The 16,277-nt window shown below is 53.3% G+C and overlaps 2 protein-coding genes across 4 annotated transcripts in view; both read right to left on the minus strand.

Annotated features, from left to right (window-relative positions):
• The window catches only part of ATXN7L2 (ataxin 7 like 2), a 9,896-nt gene extending 2,965 nt beyond the window's left edge, over positions 1-6,931 (minus strand). Inside the window, exons 1-8 of one of the 3 annotated variants that reach the window (XM_027856764.1) lie at positions 6,790-6,931; positions 4,641-4,709; positions 4,154-4,258; positions 3,532-3,730; positions 2,896-3,200; positions 2,081-2,163; positions 1,441-1,688; positions 230-428 (exon numbers count right to left, since the gene is read on the minus strand). In XM_027856764.1, the coding sequence (XP_027712565.1) occupies positions 230-428; positions 1,441-1,688; positions 2,081-2,163; positions 2,896-3,200; positions 3,532-3,730; positions 4,154-4,258; positions 4,641-4,709; positions 6,790-6,916 (1,335 nt within the window). In that variant the 5' untranslated portion in view covers positions 6,917-6,931. Of the gene's footprint in view, positions 1-229; positions 429-1,440; positions 1,689-2,080; positions 2,164-2,895; positions 3,201-3,531; positions 3,731-4,153; positions 4,259-4,640; positions 4,710-5,970; positions 6,244-6,789 lie in introns of those variants that run through there. The other 2 variants (XM_027856763.1, XM_027856765.1) reach the window with 2 other exon arrangements.
• Positions 6,932-10,962: 4,031 nt separating this feature from the next.
• The window catches only part of SYPL2 (synaptophysin like 2), a 17,445-nt gene continuing 12,130 nt past the window's right edge, over positions 10,963-16,277 (minus strand). Inside the window, exons 4-6 of the mRNA XM_027856795.1 lie at positions 14,396-14,597; positions 13,449-13,640; positions 10,963-11,927 (exon numbers count right to left, since the gene is read on the minus strand). Of these exons, the coding sequence (XP_027712596.1) occupies positions 11,757-11,927; positions 13,449-13,640; positions 14,396-14,597 (565 nt within the window). The 3' untranslated portion in view covers positions 10,963-11,756. The remainder of the gene's footprint in view (positions 11,928-13,448; positions 13,641-14,395; positions 14,598-16,277) is intronic.

Genomic DNA, 16,277 nt, shown 5'->3' on the forward strand with positions numbered 1-16,277 from the left:
ACATGCACACATGCACTCACTCTAGTGTCTGTGAAAGAGGAGAGAAAGTGGGAGTGGGGTGATGTAAAGACAGAGGAAGACTATTAGCTCAACGGGGCAGATGAGTAATCAATGCCTTCCCACAGCTCTGAGTGAGAAGGATGTGGACGTGCTCTCCTGTGGATGGCTCTCAGGCCCAGTTCCATACCCGGTACCCTGGATTTAAGCACCGTCCAGCCCCAGCACTCACCGCCTGTGGCCGAGGGGGCCGAGTTGCATAATGACAGTCAGGGACGTGGTGGAAGTCATCAGGTGCTACATCTTCCTCACTCTCCTCGCTGGAAGCCTGGGCCCCACCCCGGGGTAGAGGGAAAGGAAATAGGCCTAGGTCTCGATCACCACCACAAGGGCCTTCGTCATCTAGCTCACTCTCAGAGGAGACCCGTGACCTAGAAAGGCCAAAGAAAACAGGGAGAGGGAACATCTCTGAAAGCCTGTGTGGAAACCCCATCTCTGGACCACCAGAGATAAGAGGGGGCAAAAGCATAGGGACTCATTGCGGAAGCAGTCTCTCTCCACCCCTGCTGTCCACACCAAGCCACTGCACGGGCCATTCTCACACCTCCTCCAAAAGCCTGCTCCAAACACATTCCCAGAATCCTTCAATCAACGCCACCCAGCTCCTGTCACTTCAGCACACTTCCTCTTCTCATTCCTTCACTTCCCACGGCTCTGAGCACTGGACTTCCTGAATAGCTGTGTGCCTCTGTTCCCTGAGATGAATGCGTGTGTCCCATCCTGCTGCTGGAGCAGCTTCCTGAGGGAAGGAGACACAGCATCTCCCCACATCCCCGGCACAATACTCTGTGCACCAAGGGATAATCAATACGGGATGCTCACCGACTCAGTACACAGACCTGGCCCTGTCATCTCCTTTCCAAGCTTCAGAATGATCATCTGTCATATAAGGAAGCTAGGAAAACACAGGCTCCCCAGGGGGGCCTCGCTGGAAGGTGGCAATGGGCTCCATGATTCTCAGAGCTCCCCAAGCACAGAGATGCTTGAGGGATTAAACTCCCTTCCACCTGATTTCCCAAAAGGGATCCGGGTTCAACCGCAAGCCCCAGAAATTTCCTTTTTAAAAGACCCTTTATGACAAGAAGCTAAGATCAGGGTGATGGAGAACAATTATCATCTGCCTGGATATCAAGGCCAGATCAGGGGCGACCGAGACAGCACCCCTTCACTGCTTCTCTCATCTCTGTCCCCCATAGTGAGAGTGCACCTATCCAAGTTTACAGTCTCTAAAAAGTAGAACACCTGAACACTGGAAGAAAGCAGATCCTGTGAATATCCTAGGAGGCTCCTGCCATTCGCTATTCCTTGCAGGTCTTTCTCTCTTGGACATCTGAGAGGTGGAGCATGTATACCAGAGATCCAGAGTAGGGGCCGGGCCCTTACCTAGGCAGTGCACAGTAGGGATAGGTCTGCTTGGCCCTGGGTGTGAAGGTGCTGCCAGGCAGAGCTGCTACTGCCTGGGCTGAAGAGGGCAGCTCCTGAGAGAGGCGCTCAGGGCCCAGGTCTTTGCGCCCAGGGCTCTTCTCTTTGGGGGACTCCCCTTTTCGGGAATTGGCCTTCAGCTCTGCCACCAGCACATCAAAGTCCTTGGCCCGGCCCTGGACCTCCCGGCGCTGATGCACTGAGTGAATCTGGAACACACGTTTGAGACAGCTCTACCAAAGGGCTCAGGGCGAGGTATGAGACCCCACTCCAGACCTCAGGCCATGTATCTGGGTGGGCACCATGAGGCATGGGCAAAAGCAATTGTGCTCAAGTTCTCCCCAGGGGCCTCAGTTAACCAATGTTCAAAACTCAAACTGCTCTTCCCTTTCTTGAACCTTTTGGGAACAGACTATTACCAAATCTCTGTCTCTTCCCAATCTGGAATGATGGACTTGGCCCAGCCTCCTAATACAGTCCTACCCTCATCCTGCTCTTGGTCTGTGACTACGCTATGCTACCCTGTGGATACCATGGTTTTCCCCAACTTTTCCTTCCCAATGGCCTGGCCCTGGGCCTGCCCTCCCTCCCCAATGGATACCTTGCAAGTCAGCAGGCGGGTACAGATCTTTTTGGTCTCTGGGTTCACTACCCCACACTGCCTGTTCAGATCACACTCCTTCCCTGCAGAGAGAGAGCAGGCAGCCTCAACTTGGTGCACAGCTCCTACAGTCCCAGGATAGCTTCATGTGGCCCCAGGTGAGGGGGAGGGGTCTCAGTCTCCCCACCAATTGTCCTAGGAACAACATGGGACTTAGGCTGAAGGTGCCCTTGGCTCTCCTTGGGTGTCAAACTTGGGGCAGGGGGGTGGGGTAGGAGACACCCAGTGACTCCACTTAGGAAAATGGAAAGGCTGTGATCCCTTTTCAGGCATCCAAACCCAAAGTAAACAGAAGGAGGTAGGGCCAACACCCATTGGGAAACAAAAGCAGTATCTCGTACCTGGAACACTAGTTACAAGGGAAAAACCAATTGTCTGATACCCTGGGAACAAACAGGGAAAGGGGAGAGAGATGGGCGTCCTAATGTGAGAGAGGGCTTCTCCACATGTCATTGTTATGTTCAGAGGACAAGCCTCTCATGTGCCAGCAAGGTAATCCAGAGCTGAGGTCAGCACCCAAAGGGCTCTGGCTTGTGCCGACTTCCCTTGGAAATGACCATGTGTATGCAGAGGAGTAGGGGAGAGGATCCCACATGGGCAGCACGTGGCCCCTAACCTGTGCTGACAGCTGCCCAGCAGGCCTAATCTCCCAGTCTCCCAACTCTCCCACCCCCACAGCCCTTCCAGAAGGGCAGAGGAAAATCACACTGAGAGGCTCCCTGCCCTTCACTCCTGCCTCCAAAATAACAACTCACGCGCCATCTTCTTGTGGGCCTTGGGCTGAAGCCTGGCAACACTGGGCTCCTTCTCTTGGGGGCTACCACTCTCGGCCTGGGGGCTAGGTCCCTCCAAGAGGACTGAGTCGCTGCTCCCTTTGCTGGGAAGTTCTTTGGAAGAGGGAGCTGTGGGGGCTTTCCCAGGGGTATCCTTAGTAAGACCACTGGATGGGCCGAGAAAAGTGGAATGAGGAGTCAGAGGCTTGGGGTTCACTCTGATCCCTTGTCCGTCAGGTTTAGGGAGACTGGAAATCTTCTCCAAATTCACCACAGGCACGAAGAGGCTAGAAGGAAAGAGTGGAGACAGGCTGAAGGGAGAGGCTATGGGAGAAGGGAGGGGGAAAGGTCCCCCACCCAGGCACAGGCTCTGTCCCCATCAGGGGGTCTCTGTCTTCTGAAGGTTTTCCCTGTAGATTCAGAAGGTTCCCAAGGGGGTAATGGGTGCCAAAGGCCTCGGTCATCTTGGCAGTAGAGAAGTAGGGGAGGACAGGTTGTACTTGCTTCAGCCTCAGGGCAGTGACCTCAGCCAGCCCAGGAGTGGTATACCTCCTCCGATAACCCATTCCCTGCCCAAGTTGGGGAGGAGCCTGAGAGGAGCCCTCAGCCTCTCCTTACCAGAGGTTGTCCTTTTGTGCCTTCTCAGGTGGGTGATTAGCCCGGCCTCGGCCCCCTGGCACCTTCTCCTTTGAGGAGGCTTTGGTGGGGCCTTGGCCCCCGCAAGCTGGGCCCTGCCCATTTACTGCATGGCATTTCTGAGGGGTGGCAGAGGCTTGAGCCCGGGCATACAGCTTGCTGAGGGGCCCATGTCTTCTTTCTGTCACAAAAAAGGGCAAAGCACCCCAGAGTGAATGGCATCAACTCCATCCTTCATTCTACATCCCTGCTCACAGGTCCATTGAGAAAGCAGCTTCCCTGTCCTCTCCTCTCAAGAGTGTATCCCTTTGGGGGTTGATAACCCCAAAACATCATCTGGGGTCTTATACCCCAGACTTGAGAATGATCCCTTTTACGGCCTCTACCTCCTTCCTTTAAGCTCGGTGGAGGTCCCTATTGGTCATACCTCAACCTCAACCCCCAACACTCCCTCATTTCATCTCTACACTGTCAAGACCATTCCTGCTGCACCACCCCACTTTCCTACCCCTCTGGCTACCCTCCCATGTTTCCTGCCATCAGAGTTCTACCTCTACTCCTCTCATCCTTCCTTCCCATCCTCCCAGCCCCCCTCATCCCTCACCGCAGTGCTTCTGGAAAGCTTGAGGCTTCACCACTTGGCTGCAGTGGTTACACACGACCAGGTAGAACTCATCATGGGCTGGGCAGTGCCCAAATATGGACATGTCTGCAATGACAGGTGCTCACATCACTTTGGGAAAGGGCCCAAGCTGCCTCTATTTCCACCTCATCCCAAAGCCCTTGCCCTGATCACCCAGAAGGCACCTAGCCTCCCTGAACTATGGGACAGCACCTACGTGAGAGAGGAGGGACGGGGCTAAGCAATAGTACTTCTTCCCTTCATAAGAGGAATCATCCCTTTGACCTGATGCTTCCAAACCAGACTCCTCTAGCAAGGAGGGAAGGATCTCAAAACCATCCAAGCCAACTTTATCATTTCACAGATGTGGAAAATGAGGCCTAGAAAGGTAAACTAATTTGCCCAAGGTCACACAGGTAGTCGTGAACGTCTGCCTAGGGGCCCAACACTACTATTTGCTGGCTCCCACCTTCTTTTATGAGGGTCATGGCATCCAACTTCTTCTTCCCATTCTTGTTGCTCTCCTCCAGATCAGCCCCTGAGAGAGACACACAGCTCTGTCAGCACCATTTCCCTTCTTCAGGAGCCCCTCAGTATCCTCGGGTAGCCAGGTTAGAGAGACCTCATCTCTTCTATGTTCTCCACGTTAGTGTAGCCTGAACCCTCAGGGAATTGGGGGGGGGGGTTGGGAAGCCATAAATATTTACTGATGCTCAGAATTATTTTGGGCATCTTTTAGGGGGTCACTTCAAGTGCTTGGGCCCCTGTACAACTGCTTCTGTAATGACTCCCACCTTAACAGAACCAACTACTTCCTTAAGGATCCTGTAATACAAGGTTCTATTCCATTCTATTGCTGACTTACTGGTTGACTGTGGGCAAATCCCACCCCCTAGAAGGAATGTTTTCCCATTTAAAGGGGAAAGACTCTTGTCACCCTCTTCCTCCTCCCCCTCCCCCTTCCTCCCCCACCAATGACTTCCAGTCTGGAAGAGTTTTATTCCAGACCTCAGAATCTCTCTCCATTTTTCATAGCAAGCACTTCCCCTCCCATTCCATAGGGTCCTAAGTGGCCATTCTCCCAAGTTACACAGGATACCACCACACCTCCAGACACAGACCACTAAAGCATACTCCCCAGCCTCCCAGGTTCTGCTAAGGCAGTCTTGATACAGTACAGAAAAAAAACAAAACAAAACAAAACTGCTATCTTGGGGCCCTTTGCCATTTCCAGAGCCCTTTAGCCTTCTGGGTTGGGGCAAGAGGAACCCATTCCAGGCACAGAACTGGGGACACTTAAGGAGGAGCAAACTCCTCCAAAAACCAGTGAGGGAAACAAGTCCCATGATGGAAAGAGACCCAGCTCCCTAGATCCATGGCTCATGATTCCATTCTGGGCAAGCCCCTCCCCTCCCTGCAGGCAGCTTTGGGCTAGGGCTGCCCTGGCACCTTCGGGTTCTGGGTTGATGATAAAAACATCTTTTAGCTACACAAGGCAGCTCTGTCCAGTCTACCCCCCCACCCCATATCCCACCTACTCTTTCTCCCCTCCCTCCTTTACACCCCCTCCTTGTCCCTTGGGGGAAAAAAATCAATTCTGAGTCAACTGCCTGATTCTATTTCCGGTTCTAAATGCGCCCAAACCCTGACAATGGTCCTGTCCTCACCTACCCAGTCCAGGGCAGGCTCTGGGTGGGCCAGGATCCCATTTGGGGGCTTTCCCCGCTATTTCCACCCCTAGGTTTGCCTCCACCCCCCCCCTTAGGCAAAGTGGATTGTTGACAGTCTTATATAATCACCAGAAATGGGGGTGCAGGGTTTGAGAGGGGGTGTGCATTCCCGAGACAAGGGGCAGCTCTTGCTTTAAAAAGTCCGTCAAGTGCAAGCAGGAGGGGTAATGGAAGGGGATGGAGCGGGGGAGACGTCTCAAGAGAACAAGTGTCATCAGAGACTGCTCCATGCGGTCTCGTCCTCCACCTCTCACTCGCAAACTTCTTCTGGGGTGCGGTGCCCGCTGTCACCCCGAAAGGCCGGCAAGGCCAGGTGCCTCCTGGGGGCTCCGAGACAAAGATCACGGGAAGTCAACGCCGTCCCACTCGCTCCCCGGAGCGATGCAGGGGCCGAGCGACGGCCGGGGGGCCTGGGGGGGGGCGCGGCGGCGAAGGCGGGGGGTGGTTGGCGGGGAGCTGCGGGCGCCGAGGAGGAGGAGGAGCGAGCACGGGGGGCCACGGGGAGCAGGGGAAGCGGGGTGCGTGGGAAACACGTGGAAGAGGACTGAAGCGGAGGGGAGAAGCGGGGGGCGGGCGCGGGAGGGGCGGAAGCGGGGGCCGGGCGGCAGACGAGGAGGGCGGGCGGAGGCTGCAGGAGAGCGGGCGGGGACGGGCGGCGGAGGTCGGGCCGGCGGAGCTGGGTGGGCTGCGGGCCGGGCGGCGCTAGGACCCGGGGGCGCGGCGGCGGCGGAGCGGGCGGGCACTAGGACCCGGCGGATCCTTTGTTTGGGGGGCCGGGGAGCCGGACGGCGGCTCCCGTCGACAGCTCCCCTCAGCCGGCGGGGGCCGGGAGGGGGGGAGGGGAGGCATCGGCCAGGGCCCCGGGGCATTGGGGGGGGCTTCACTCACCGTCGGCCGCGGGCAGGTCGGCCCGCTCCACCCACGAGCTCCAACTCTGTCCCGCGAAGTCATCGAGACTCGGCACCCGCCGCTCCAGAGCGGCCATTGCTGCCGCCGCGCGTTCACGCACCGCCATCACCGCCACGGACGCGCGCCCGCCCCGGCGCCTCCGCGCGCCCCCCCGGCTTCCCCTCCGCCCCACCGCGGGCACGCCCCCCACAGGCCGCCCTGCACCCTGCGCAGGCGTGGCACAGGCCGACGGCCCTCTGTCTCTCGCCTCCGCCCACCCGCACAGCCTGCTGGGAAATGTAGTCCTGGCAGGGGTGGGGAGGATGCTTAGGCTGCTCAGGCTGCTCATAGGCAGGGTCCCTGGGACGTGCGCGGTGGCTCGCGATGGAGTTCTCCCCCGGCCCCGAGTCGTCCGGCCTCCGAGTAACGTGGCCTGGCTCACAGTCTCCCGGCACACACGCGCACCCTCCCCAGTGCTTCCCTCCCCCCGCTCCACACAGCTCCACTCGTGACGGCTACTTGGCCCAGCAGCCGGCGACCCTCCCCCGAGTTCCACGTCCGTGTCGGTGCCTCCCTCCCGGCGGGCGGCGGGATGGGTGGGTGGGGTCAGCCGAGAGGGCAGGGGGAGGCTGCGGGGAGGATGGGCTGAAGGACGCCGAAGGGGGCGGGGTAGGGCTGGGGGCGGGAGGATCACATCCGCTGGTGGCAGCCTCTGTGGGGCTGCTGGAAGCCACACCCCTTCCCTGGAGCCGGGCAGAGGGGATGGGAGGGGATGCCCGGATTGGGGGAGCTGGCCTGGATCACCTGTCAAGATGACAGAAGGCTACCTCCGAGCCCCAGCCAGCCCGGGAGCCTGGCGTGGCCCTGAGGCAGCTGGTGTTTGCAGCATCTCTGCTGAGATATCTGCCCCTCCCCACCCCGCCCCCCACTCCTCCTCCTAGGGGCTGCGATCAATACCCCTCATACCAGCCTCTTCCCAAACCCCAGCTGGGCCCTGACTCCATCCATCACTTTGGCTTCTTTTTCTAATGAATATTTTCTCCCCTGGAAGGGCTGCTGCTGGAGCCTCAGCATAGGGAGATTTCTCATCTGAGCTGTCATCCCCCTTGCTCAGGCCTGGGAAGGACCTTAATCACCTAGCTCTTTCTTCTCAGCAGATGAAAAGTCGCTCCCCACCCCACACCCACTCATCACATTAAAAGGGTAGAATTCTGACCCCTCTTCCCCATCTGAAACAGGAGATAAATTCCTTCCCTTGACCCTTCCCCACCACACACCACCCCCCACACTCCTCCACAGGAGGGAACCAGGCCTGGGTACAGATGTATCAGGGGGTCTTTGGCTTCGCCCTAGAAAGTCTCTTTTCTCCCGTTCTCACCTTGAGGAGGGGTTGTTTGCTCAAAAATAGTCTCTGGGAGTCAATAAATATAAAGCAAATGAGTAGGGGGAGGGGGAGATTACTGAGGTTGGCGGGCAGTGTGAAGCCAGAACCTTAAAAAACCGGTACTGCCTCATCTCTCCCCAAAAGACTTGTCTGGGCCCCATATGGAGAAATGGGTACAGACAGTATGATCCAAGGTCATGGCAGAACACTTAAGGATCCTGGATTCTATGTCCGACGGATCACTATGACCAGTATCGAGCTGGCTTTGCTATTTGGAGTAAGAGAGGAAACAGCAGTGAGACCATCCTCTTCTCTGGAGTGCCTCCTAGAGACGATGAGGCAAGTTTAGTCCAGTGCCCAGGGTAGAGAAGAACCAAGTGGCTTCTTACGTCTGCTCAGAACCTCCAGTTCATGGGAACAGGGAAATAGAGGGAGTATTTAAAAAGCACACAGGGCCAATGAGGTCCTCGGTCACAGCTCCTTCATGGCAAACTCTCACACGGCTGTTTATTCAAAACTTAGTAACAAGCACCAGAAAACAACATGCAACATCACTCCCTTGAAGTAGAGGGGCAGGGGGCTCCATATTCCAGAAAAGATCCTAGATGGGGCACCCAGACAGGATCCAGGTTTCCTGGGGCAAAGGGCTCAGCTGACCAACTCTCCATCGTTCTTGGCCTCTTGCAGCAGCAATTGGAGAATTTGAACAGACCCTGCCTATGCCTTCCTCACTCATGGCTATGCAAAGCAGGGACCCTTGGTTCCAAGGGATAACAGTACTGTGGGGTGAGCCCAGGACCTCTGGAGTCCTATCCCCCTCCTGGAGGTAATAAAAATGAGGTGATCTTTCCCTTAGGATGACCATAGGGAGAGAGCAATAAGGCCACACACAAAGAGCCCAAATTAGGGCTATTCTAGCTAAGATCCAATCAGTCACTTAAGTGACCACGGGGAACTCATGAGATAATAGACTTAGGGAGAAGAGCCTTTGGAGAACATCTAGTCTAACCCTCTTATTTTAGAGGTGACAGTAAAACTAAGGCTTTACAGGGAGATTAAGGACTTTCTCCAAGGTCACCCAGGTGTCAAGTGGCAGTGGCAGTTTTCAAACTCGGGTCTTCTGACTCCAAACCCAACGCTGTTTCCACTCCACCTTGTGGCACCCCATCAGTGGTAAAGAGTGAGGAGAAAGCTCTGCCTCAGTGCAGTAAGGAGAAATGGGCTGGGCCTTCCTGGCATACCCTACTTCCCTGGTAAAGGGTCAGGTGCTGAATTCAGACAGCTCATTAGAACATTTTTATCCCTCACATTTCAAATAAATAAATACATAACACAGGATCCAAACAAAGTCACAGTAGACACTGCTTACAGGGCCCCCCACTAGGGCTAGCTTGAAAAAAATTGAGAGAAAATTCCATTGCTATTCCTCGTCAGAGGCTCTGGAGCTGCAGTCAGTCATCCACACATGTTGATAATGTATATGGGGACAGCTTGGGCCAAGACTGAGCCTGGGGACAACCTCCTCTTCCAGTCCCTCTATTTCCCTCTCCAAGCCCCTTCCCCAAATCAAGAAAAAACAGTTCTCATCAGAGACCCTAATTCTTCCCACACAAGGGCTCTGTTGTACTTTCACAGGTGGGGTAATTTCAAGAGAAAGGAAGTGACTGATCCAGGATAACAACACCTCCGTAAGAACCCAGGAATCCAGACTTCTAGGCTCCTGGATGATTAACAGAGTAAAACTAACGCAAAGGTTTCTTGGATGGGATTGGGAGGAAAGAGGAAAACAGGGGAAGTCATTATAATGCATACCCCAGCCTGGGACTCTCAGAGAATCAGTAAGTTCTGGTTAAGAGCCATTTACACAGGGCCTTGGGGAGACAAGAAGGGACTAATAGAAGTGTCAGGAAGAGGGAAAACAGAGGCAAATGTGTAACTGGGTCATGGCTGAACATAAGGTCCCGTAGTGATGAAGCACCAATAACATCAGCCTGTTCTGGACAGATGGGAAGAGGAGAGGGCCAGAGAATATTGAGGGAGAAACAGAAGACTGGGAGAGGGAGGAAGAAGATAGGCCAAAAAAAAAAGGGGTGGGGAGAGACAGGCCAACCCAATGTGTAAGAAACCTAGAATATGATATACCTGGGCATGTCCCTTGCGCCCATCTGAAACCCCACACACACACCCACACACCTGGCCTCATCACAGGAATGGAAGAAAGGCTTAGACAGAGTTAGAAAGGCAAGGCAAGGGGCCCAAGAGCTCTGATACTGGATGAAGAAGGGGATGGGGAAGTTGAGGCTAGATTTTCAGAGTGCTAAAATGAGGCAGCTCTGGAAGCCTTCTAAGTGACAGTGTCTGACACACAGTCAGTGCTCAAACAAGGTTTGTTGATGGATCAACAAATGCTTGTTGATCGGTGTCACCTTCATATGTCTGGCACCTCCCATAAGACATTTCACATAATAGGCACTTAGTGAACGTCTGCTAATTTGACTTGAATGAGGAGTTGCTATAGGGTGTCTGAGTTTAGAGGGAACATCCAAAGGGCATATCCCAGCCCACCCCCTCCCAGGGAAGGGGCTCCCTCAGAAACAGCAAAAACTGCCTCTACCAGCAGTTTGCAGAACTGGAACTGCTTAAGGAGAAGGCCCAAGTTACAATTCATCCACCATACAGAATGTAGGCCTCAGCAGGGATGACTAAAGAACAGTCCATTTTCTATGCCAGCCTTCTCCCCCCCTCCCCCACTCCCCATCACATCCCCCAACATACAAAGAGTTGTCCCTGCCAGAACTCGGTGTGCTCAGGACCCTGTGTTCCTTCCTATCTGTCTAGGCAGGGAGGAAATATCCAGCTCTCCTTCCATAGCCTTTGCCTCTCTTGATCTGCGCAAATAGGTGGGCCCAGGGGAAGGGAAGGGTAAGAGGCCCCAGGGACCTGCCTGGGTGACAGTACACACTGATTGGCCCCTGGGAAACAGAGACCTGAGAGGTGAATGGAAGTAACAGGCGAAACTTGTTTGAATGAAGATGAGAGGGGACACAGAGGCTGACCCACCGCAGCTGAGAAAAGGCAGACAAATCACTGCTGGGCCCTTCGGTGGGAGGGAGAAGCCACCATCCAGCACCTCTCTTGTACCTTTCTACTCCCCCCAACCCTTTACTATTGGAGCTGGGCTGGGCCATCCCTGGAGGATACTAAAGGGAACAGACTCAGTGCTGCTGCATGCCCCTCCCCCGTCCTCCCACCTGCCCCTGTTCAGCAGGACACTGATTCTCAGATTCAGCTAGATGAGTAAGACCACCTGGGCCAGGCAGAAAACACACAGTGCTGAGTTCCCGCCCAGCCTGGGACCCTGCCCGTGAACAGAAAGGGAGAGATGGGGAACTCAGAGGGATAATTGCCCCCGGGGAGGTAGGTGGGGCGCCGGCCCATCCTTTGTCCCCGAGCACCTAGCCCAGAAGAATCAGCAAGGAGGGGAGAGGTACAAGAGGAGGGAAGTCCTGGAAGGAAGCCGAAGAAGCCGGGGGAGGAGGTGCTGTCCGTCGGGAGCTGGACAGGAGAGAGGCAGACAGGCTAACTACTGCTTTTCCACAGCGCCCTGCTCAGCTGCACTCTCCTTGCTGGCATCCTGGTCCTGGTCCTGGTCCTGGTCCTGGTCCTGGCCCTGGCCCTGCCCATGCCACGGGGTTTCCTTGAACACAAACCAACAGTTCCCAGCCCACAGGAAGAAGTTGATGAAACCAAAGAGCTGCAACGATATCAGGAAGGGTGAGTAAGCAGAGGGGACAAACAACTCCTGTCTTGAAGAGAGAGCTTGTCACATCCACTTGTGTGCAAACATAGTGAGTGTGTGCATATATACATGTGCAGGCACATGCACGCATGGCATGGTGGGCATGTGTTCATGTGCATGTGTATAGGTGCCCAAGCCTCTATGTATACATGTCTACATGTGTGAAAGTGTATGCGTATGCACTCAGTTGTGTGGGATCTCTGAATGCACGTGTGTGCATATGGTATAGGGTATTGACAGGGATAGAAAGAGGCAGAAAGCTAGAGACTGGGGTGGTGGTAAAGAATCCCAAAGCAGGAAGCTACAGCTATCACATGCATATGTGCCCAGTTGTGTATAGTATACAGGTATGCGGGAACATAGGAGTGCAGGATAGAAACAAAGAAAGGGGTTGAAAGACAGAGGCAGAAAGCAAGAGACTGTGACAGAGGCGAGGAATCCAAGGGCAGGGGAGCTGTCGCCATCATGCTAAATGGTACCCTAGTGGTCTGAAAGACTTAATACAGATACAATAGTGTGTATCCAGATCTATAGCCAACATATGTCCAGTGAGTAGCTCGCTCTCCGGGAAGATCTGGCTCCCTGGGTGATAGAGAATAATGAAGAGGGGGTTAATTGGCTGAGCATCAGAGAAGCCTTTGTGTGGGACTTGAAGGAGCTTTGCATGGCCAATGTCTGTCACCACTTCTATTCAACCAGGCAAATGTAGAGTTGGTGGCCTGTACATTCAGGGTAGGTCCCTCCCCTCAGTGACTTTCTCTCACCTCCTCAGTTAAGCCCCAGGGCCACATTCAGGCCCCAGACCAGAGCCAGGTCTAAAGGTCCTTTCATGAACACTTCATGCAGCCCCCAATCGAGGCTGGGTGACATGAGAGTTATTTTCCTAGGTGTCAGAGCAGCACTCTACATGGCCAGCCCACTCCTCTCTCTGACCCTAGGCTCCTCTAATGAGGACTCTGGCCCTTCCAGCCATCTTCCTGGCTCCTTTCCCCTGTTCCCAGCCCTGCTTGATTGTATTCTCCTGATTCATACATATACATACACACCTATAAACCCAGAGGAGTAGGAGGTGGCAAGCAGAGAGTCTGTTTGTAGGCAGAGAGAAGTGAGGAAATAAGGAAGAGGTTAAAGCTGTGCCCCCCACCCATCCACTGTCCCCTACCTTCTTTACATGAGTGATAATCCTAAATTCTGTACCTGGTGCCAAGAAAAGTAGGGCTTCTCAGGAACCCCACGGCAACTCCAGCCAGCAACAGGGGATTAGTTATTCTGACCTACCTAACTACTAGGGAAAGGTAGCATTGAGTTAGGAGGGGGAAGAAGGGGTGGCCCAGGGGTTAAAGCAGGAGCCAGTCTTTGGAGTAAGCTCTCCATGTCCCTGTGACAATTGCATTCATCTTTCAGAACAGGTTGGCTAGGATGAGCCCAGGGATCATGTTGTGTATATCACCCTCCCCCAGTGACAGGGACTCTTACCACAGAGATGTTGGCAAGCCCCATGGAGGGGGTGGCCCCAGCACTGCAGACAGCCTCATCCCCATGGCATACTGACATGGCAGCAATCAGACTAGAAGGCCGAGTGGCCCCCTTCACATCCGTCAGGCCTTTGCCCCATGCTGCCGCTGCCACCAACCAGAAGAAGGTGAAGGAGACAGTCACACAGAAGTCCTAAAGTGGGTGGAGGGACAGGGAATACTGCTCAGAGGGAATTCCACTGACACTGCTCTCCCACCTCCTCCATTCCATTCCATGACTCAGCTAGATTGTGGGGGATAAGGAAGGGTGCAAAACCAGACAGCCTGTAAGCCCTGCCAGCCTGAGTCTCCCTGGGCATGCCATACATTTGCAGCAAAGGTAGCTTCTTCCCTGGGGACTCCCCCCCTCCCTATCCCCTAGAATTCCAAGGCTTGTCAGCCCATTCTGCCAGGGGGCCCCTTAGACAGCTCCACCCCAAAGCCCTGTCCTGTGTCTCACTATCTATACTATACTCAACCCTGAGGTTGCCTAGGTTACTCCCCCTCCTCTCCCTCCTCCTGGGCTCTCCTTTGCTCCCAGCAGCATCAGAATACTCTGCTGCAGCTGAGGGGCAAGAGAGGGGAGAATGAAGGGCAGAGGGAGCATGAAAACCCAGAGACACCCCTCTCTGGGATGGTTCCAGCCAGTGGAGAGGAGAAAAAAGAGGAGACAGGGGAGGGCTAGGAGGAGATGGCTAATGGATAGATATAGGAATCAGAAATTGCTTTATGCTGTAAGCTCTATTTTATACACATATACACACATATACATATGTACTGCATGGTTTCAGATCGCCCCAACTCAATGTCTTAGGTTGCAGGGGGGTCCCAGTATGTCACCAGTCTCTCCATCACTCAGACCATTTTCTTTGACTCCTCTTCCCTGTCTCCCCAGCCCCATCCACTTACCACCAGAGGAAAACGCTTGTTCTTAGTATACAGGTTGTGGAAACGAAGGTAAAGAATCAGAGCAGCCATGGTGTAGAAGAAGGAGAAAATTCCCAGGGTTACAAAGAATTCAGCAGGGGCCGAAAAGTCTCCCATGAGGTTCAGGGTCTTGGAGGTGGATTCTTCATCACAGAGGGGCATCTCATACTGGACCCGGTTCAACCTGCCCAGTGGGAGGAGAAAATGCCCTCAGCCAACAGGGACCCTGCCCAGAAGGAGATCAGAGAGCATAATGGCCAGCATATAGCAAGCATTTAATAAATGCTGGTTGATTTACTGATTGACAACCAGGGCTCAGATGCTAGTCTGGTGCCTGAGATTTGGAAAACCAAGAGAGTGGACGCTCATTAGTTGTCTCTCTGAAAACCTTGTGGTCAGTGTAAGACTACAACAAATTCTTTCCATTGGTGGGATGGAGGGAGGCGGTACAGAAAGTTTTGTATCTTCTCAACCAGGACCTTCTTGTCCCCAATGTCCAGCTAATTTAGAAACAAAATTAGGACTACTAAATTCCATATCTTTAGTAAATTCCTGAAATTTGGAGCATCTGAAAAAAGAATTGTCTAGAATGTTTAGTCAGGTCCAAAAGAAGTTCCCTTTTGGGGGGGATCAAATATGGGGGAATTCTGAAAGGGTTTGAGTCCTGTCTTATGGATCCTCTATATCTTCCTTCTCCCCACCTGCCCCTTACCTTCCTGATAAAGAGTCCAATGCTTCTCTGTCTCCCTGCCAAGAAGCACTATCCTGCGTTGTAGTGATCTAATTACCAACAAAATTCTTCATTCCAAGAGAGAGGTTTGGAGAAATTTGAGCAATCCCCTCCCTCTTACTCATCTTTTTATTTATTTGTTTATTCATTTGCTTGTTCATCCATATATGCATTCTTACGACCATGCATCCATTTTTTTGTTTGTGGTTCAGACTTATGATTTCATTGATGTTGGAAAGCTGAAATTCATTCAGCTGACTTAGATCAGCAATTAACCTGTAATTCATGGCTTTAGGCCTATGGTCACTAGGTTAAGTGACTCATCCAATCACGGTCACATAGCCAGGATGGGTCAGAGGCCAGCCTTGAACTCAGGTCTTCCTGACTCCAAGGCTGGCCCTCTACCCACCATACCTTGCTGTTTCTATCTTTCTCTCCATATTTTATCCCAAATAGCATTTATTCTGCCCCTGACGCTAACTACCTGTGCAACCCTGAGAAGGTTATTTAACCTCCCCAGGCTTCAGTTTCCTCATCTGTAGAATGAAAGCTGTTGAGCTAAATGGCCTCTTAGGTGCTTTCCAGTTCTAGAACTGTTATCCTCTGTCTATAGCTGCCTCTCTCCTCTCCCCCTACTTGATCCCAAATGGCATTTATGCCCAATCAACATTCGATGTTAATTCTTAGGATCATAGACTAAGAACTCGAAGTAATCTAGTCCATCCCTCATTTTAGACGTGAGAAAATAAGAGTCCAGAAAAGTAAAGGGACCCAGGTACTAAGTAGCCAGGCTGGGATTCAAACAGAGATACTTTCACTCCACTCCACTGTCTTCATTACCTAAGACCCCATTTTTAGTCTGCTGTCCATCTTTCCATCAGTCTATCAATCTATCTGCCTATCTACCTTACTTACCTCTCTCTCTGTCTAACTATCTGCTTATCCAGGTATCTATCTGTCTAGCTCTCTATCTGCCTGTCTATATTTTTGCAGGCCTATCCATGTGTCTATCTGCCTATCTATGTATCTATCTACGTATCTATCTGCCTGCCTACCTAGCTGCCTATATATGTATCTATCTGCCTATCTATCTATCTATCTATCTATCTATCTATCTATCTATCTATCTATCTA

This window comes from Vombatus ursinus, unplaced genomic scaffold, assembly GCF_900497805.2.
Source record: "Vombatus ursinus unplaced genomic scaffold, bare-nosed wombat genome assembly UNPS02011613.1, whole genome shotgun sequence".
Lineage (NCBI taxonomy): Eukaryota > Metazoa > Chordata > Mammalia > Diprotodontia > Vombatidae > Vombatus > Vombatus ursinus.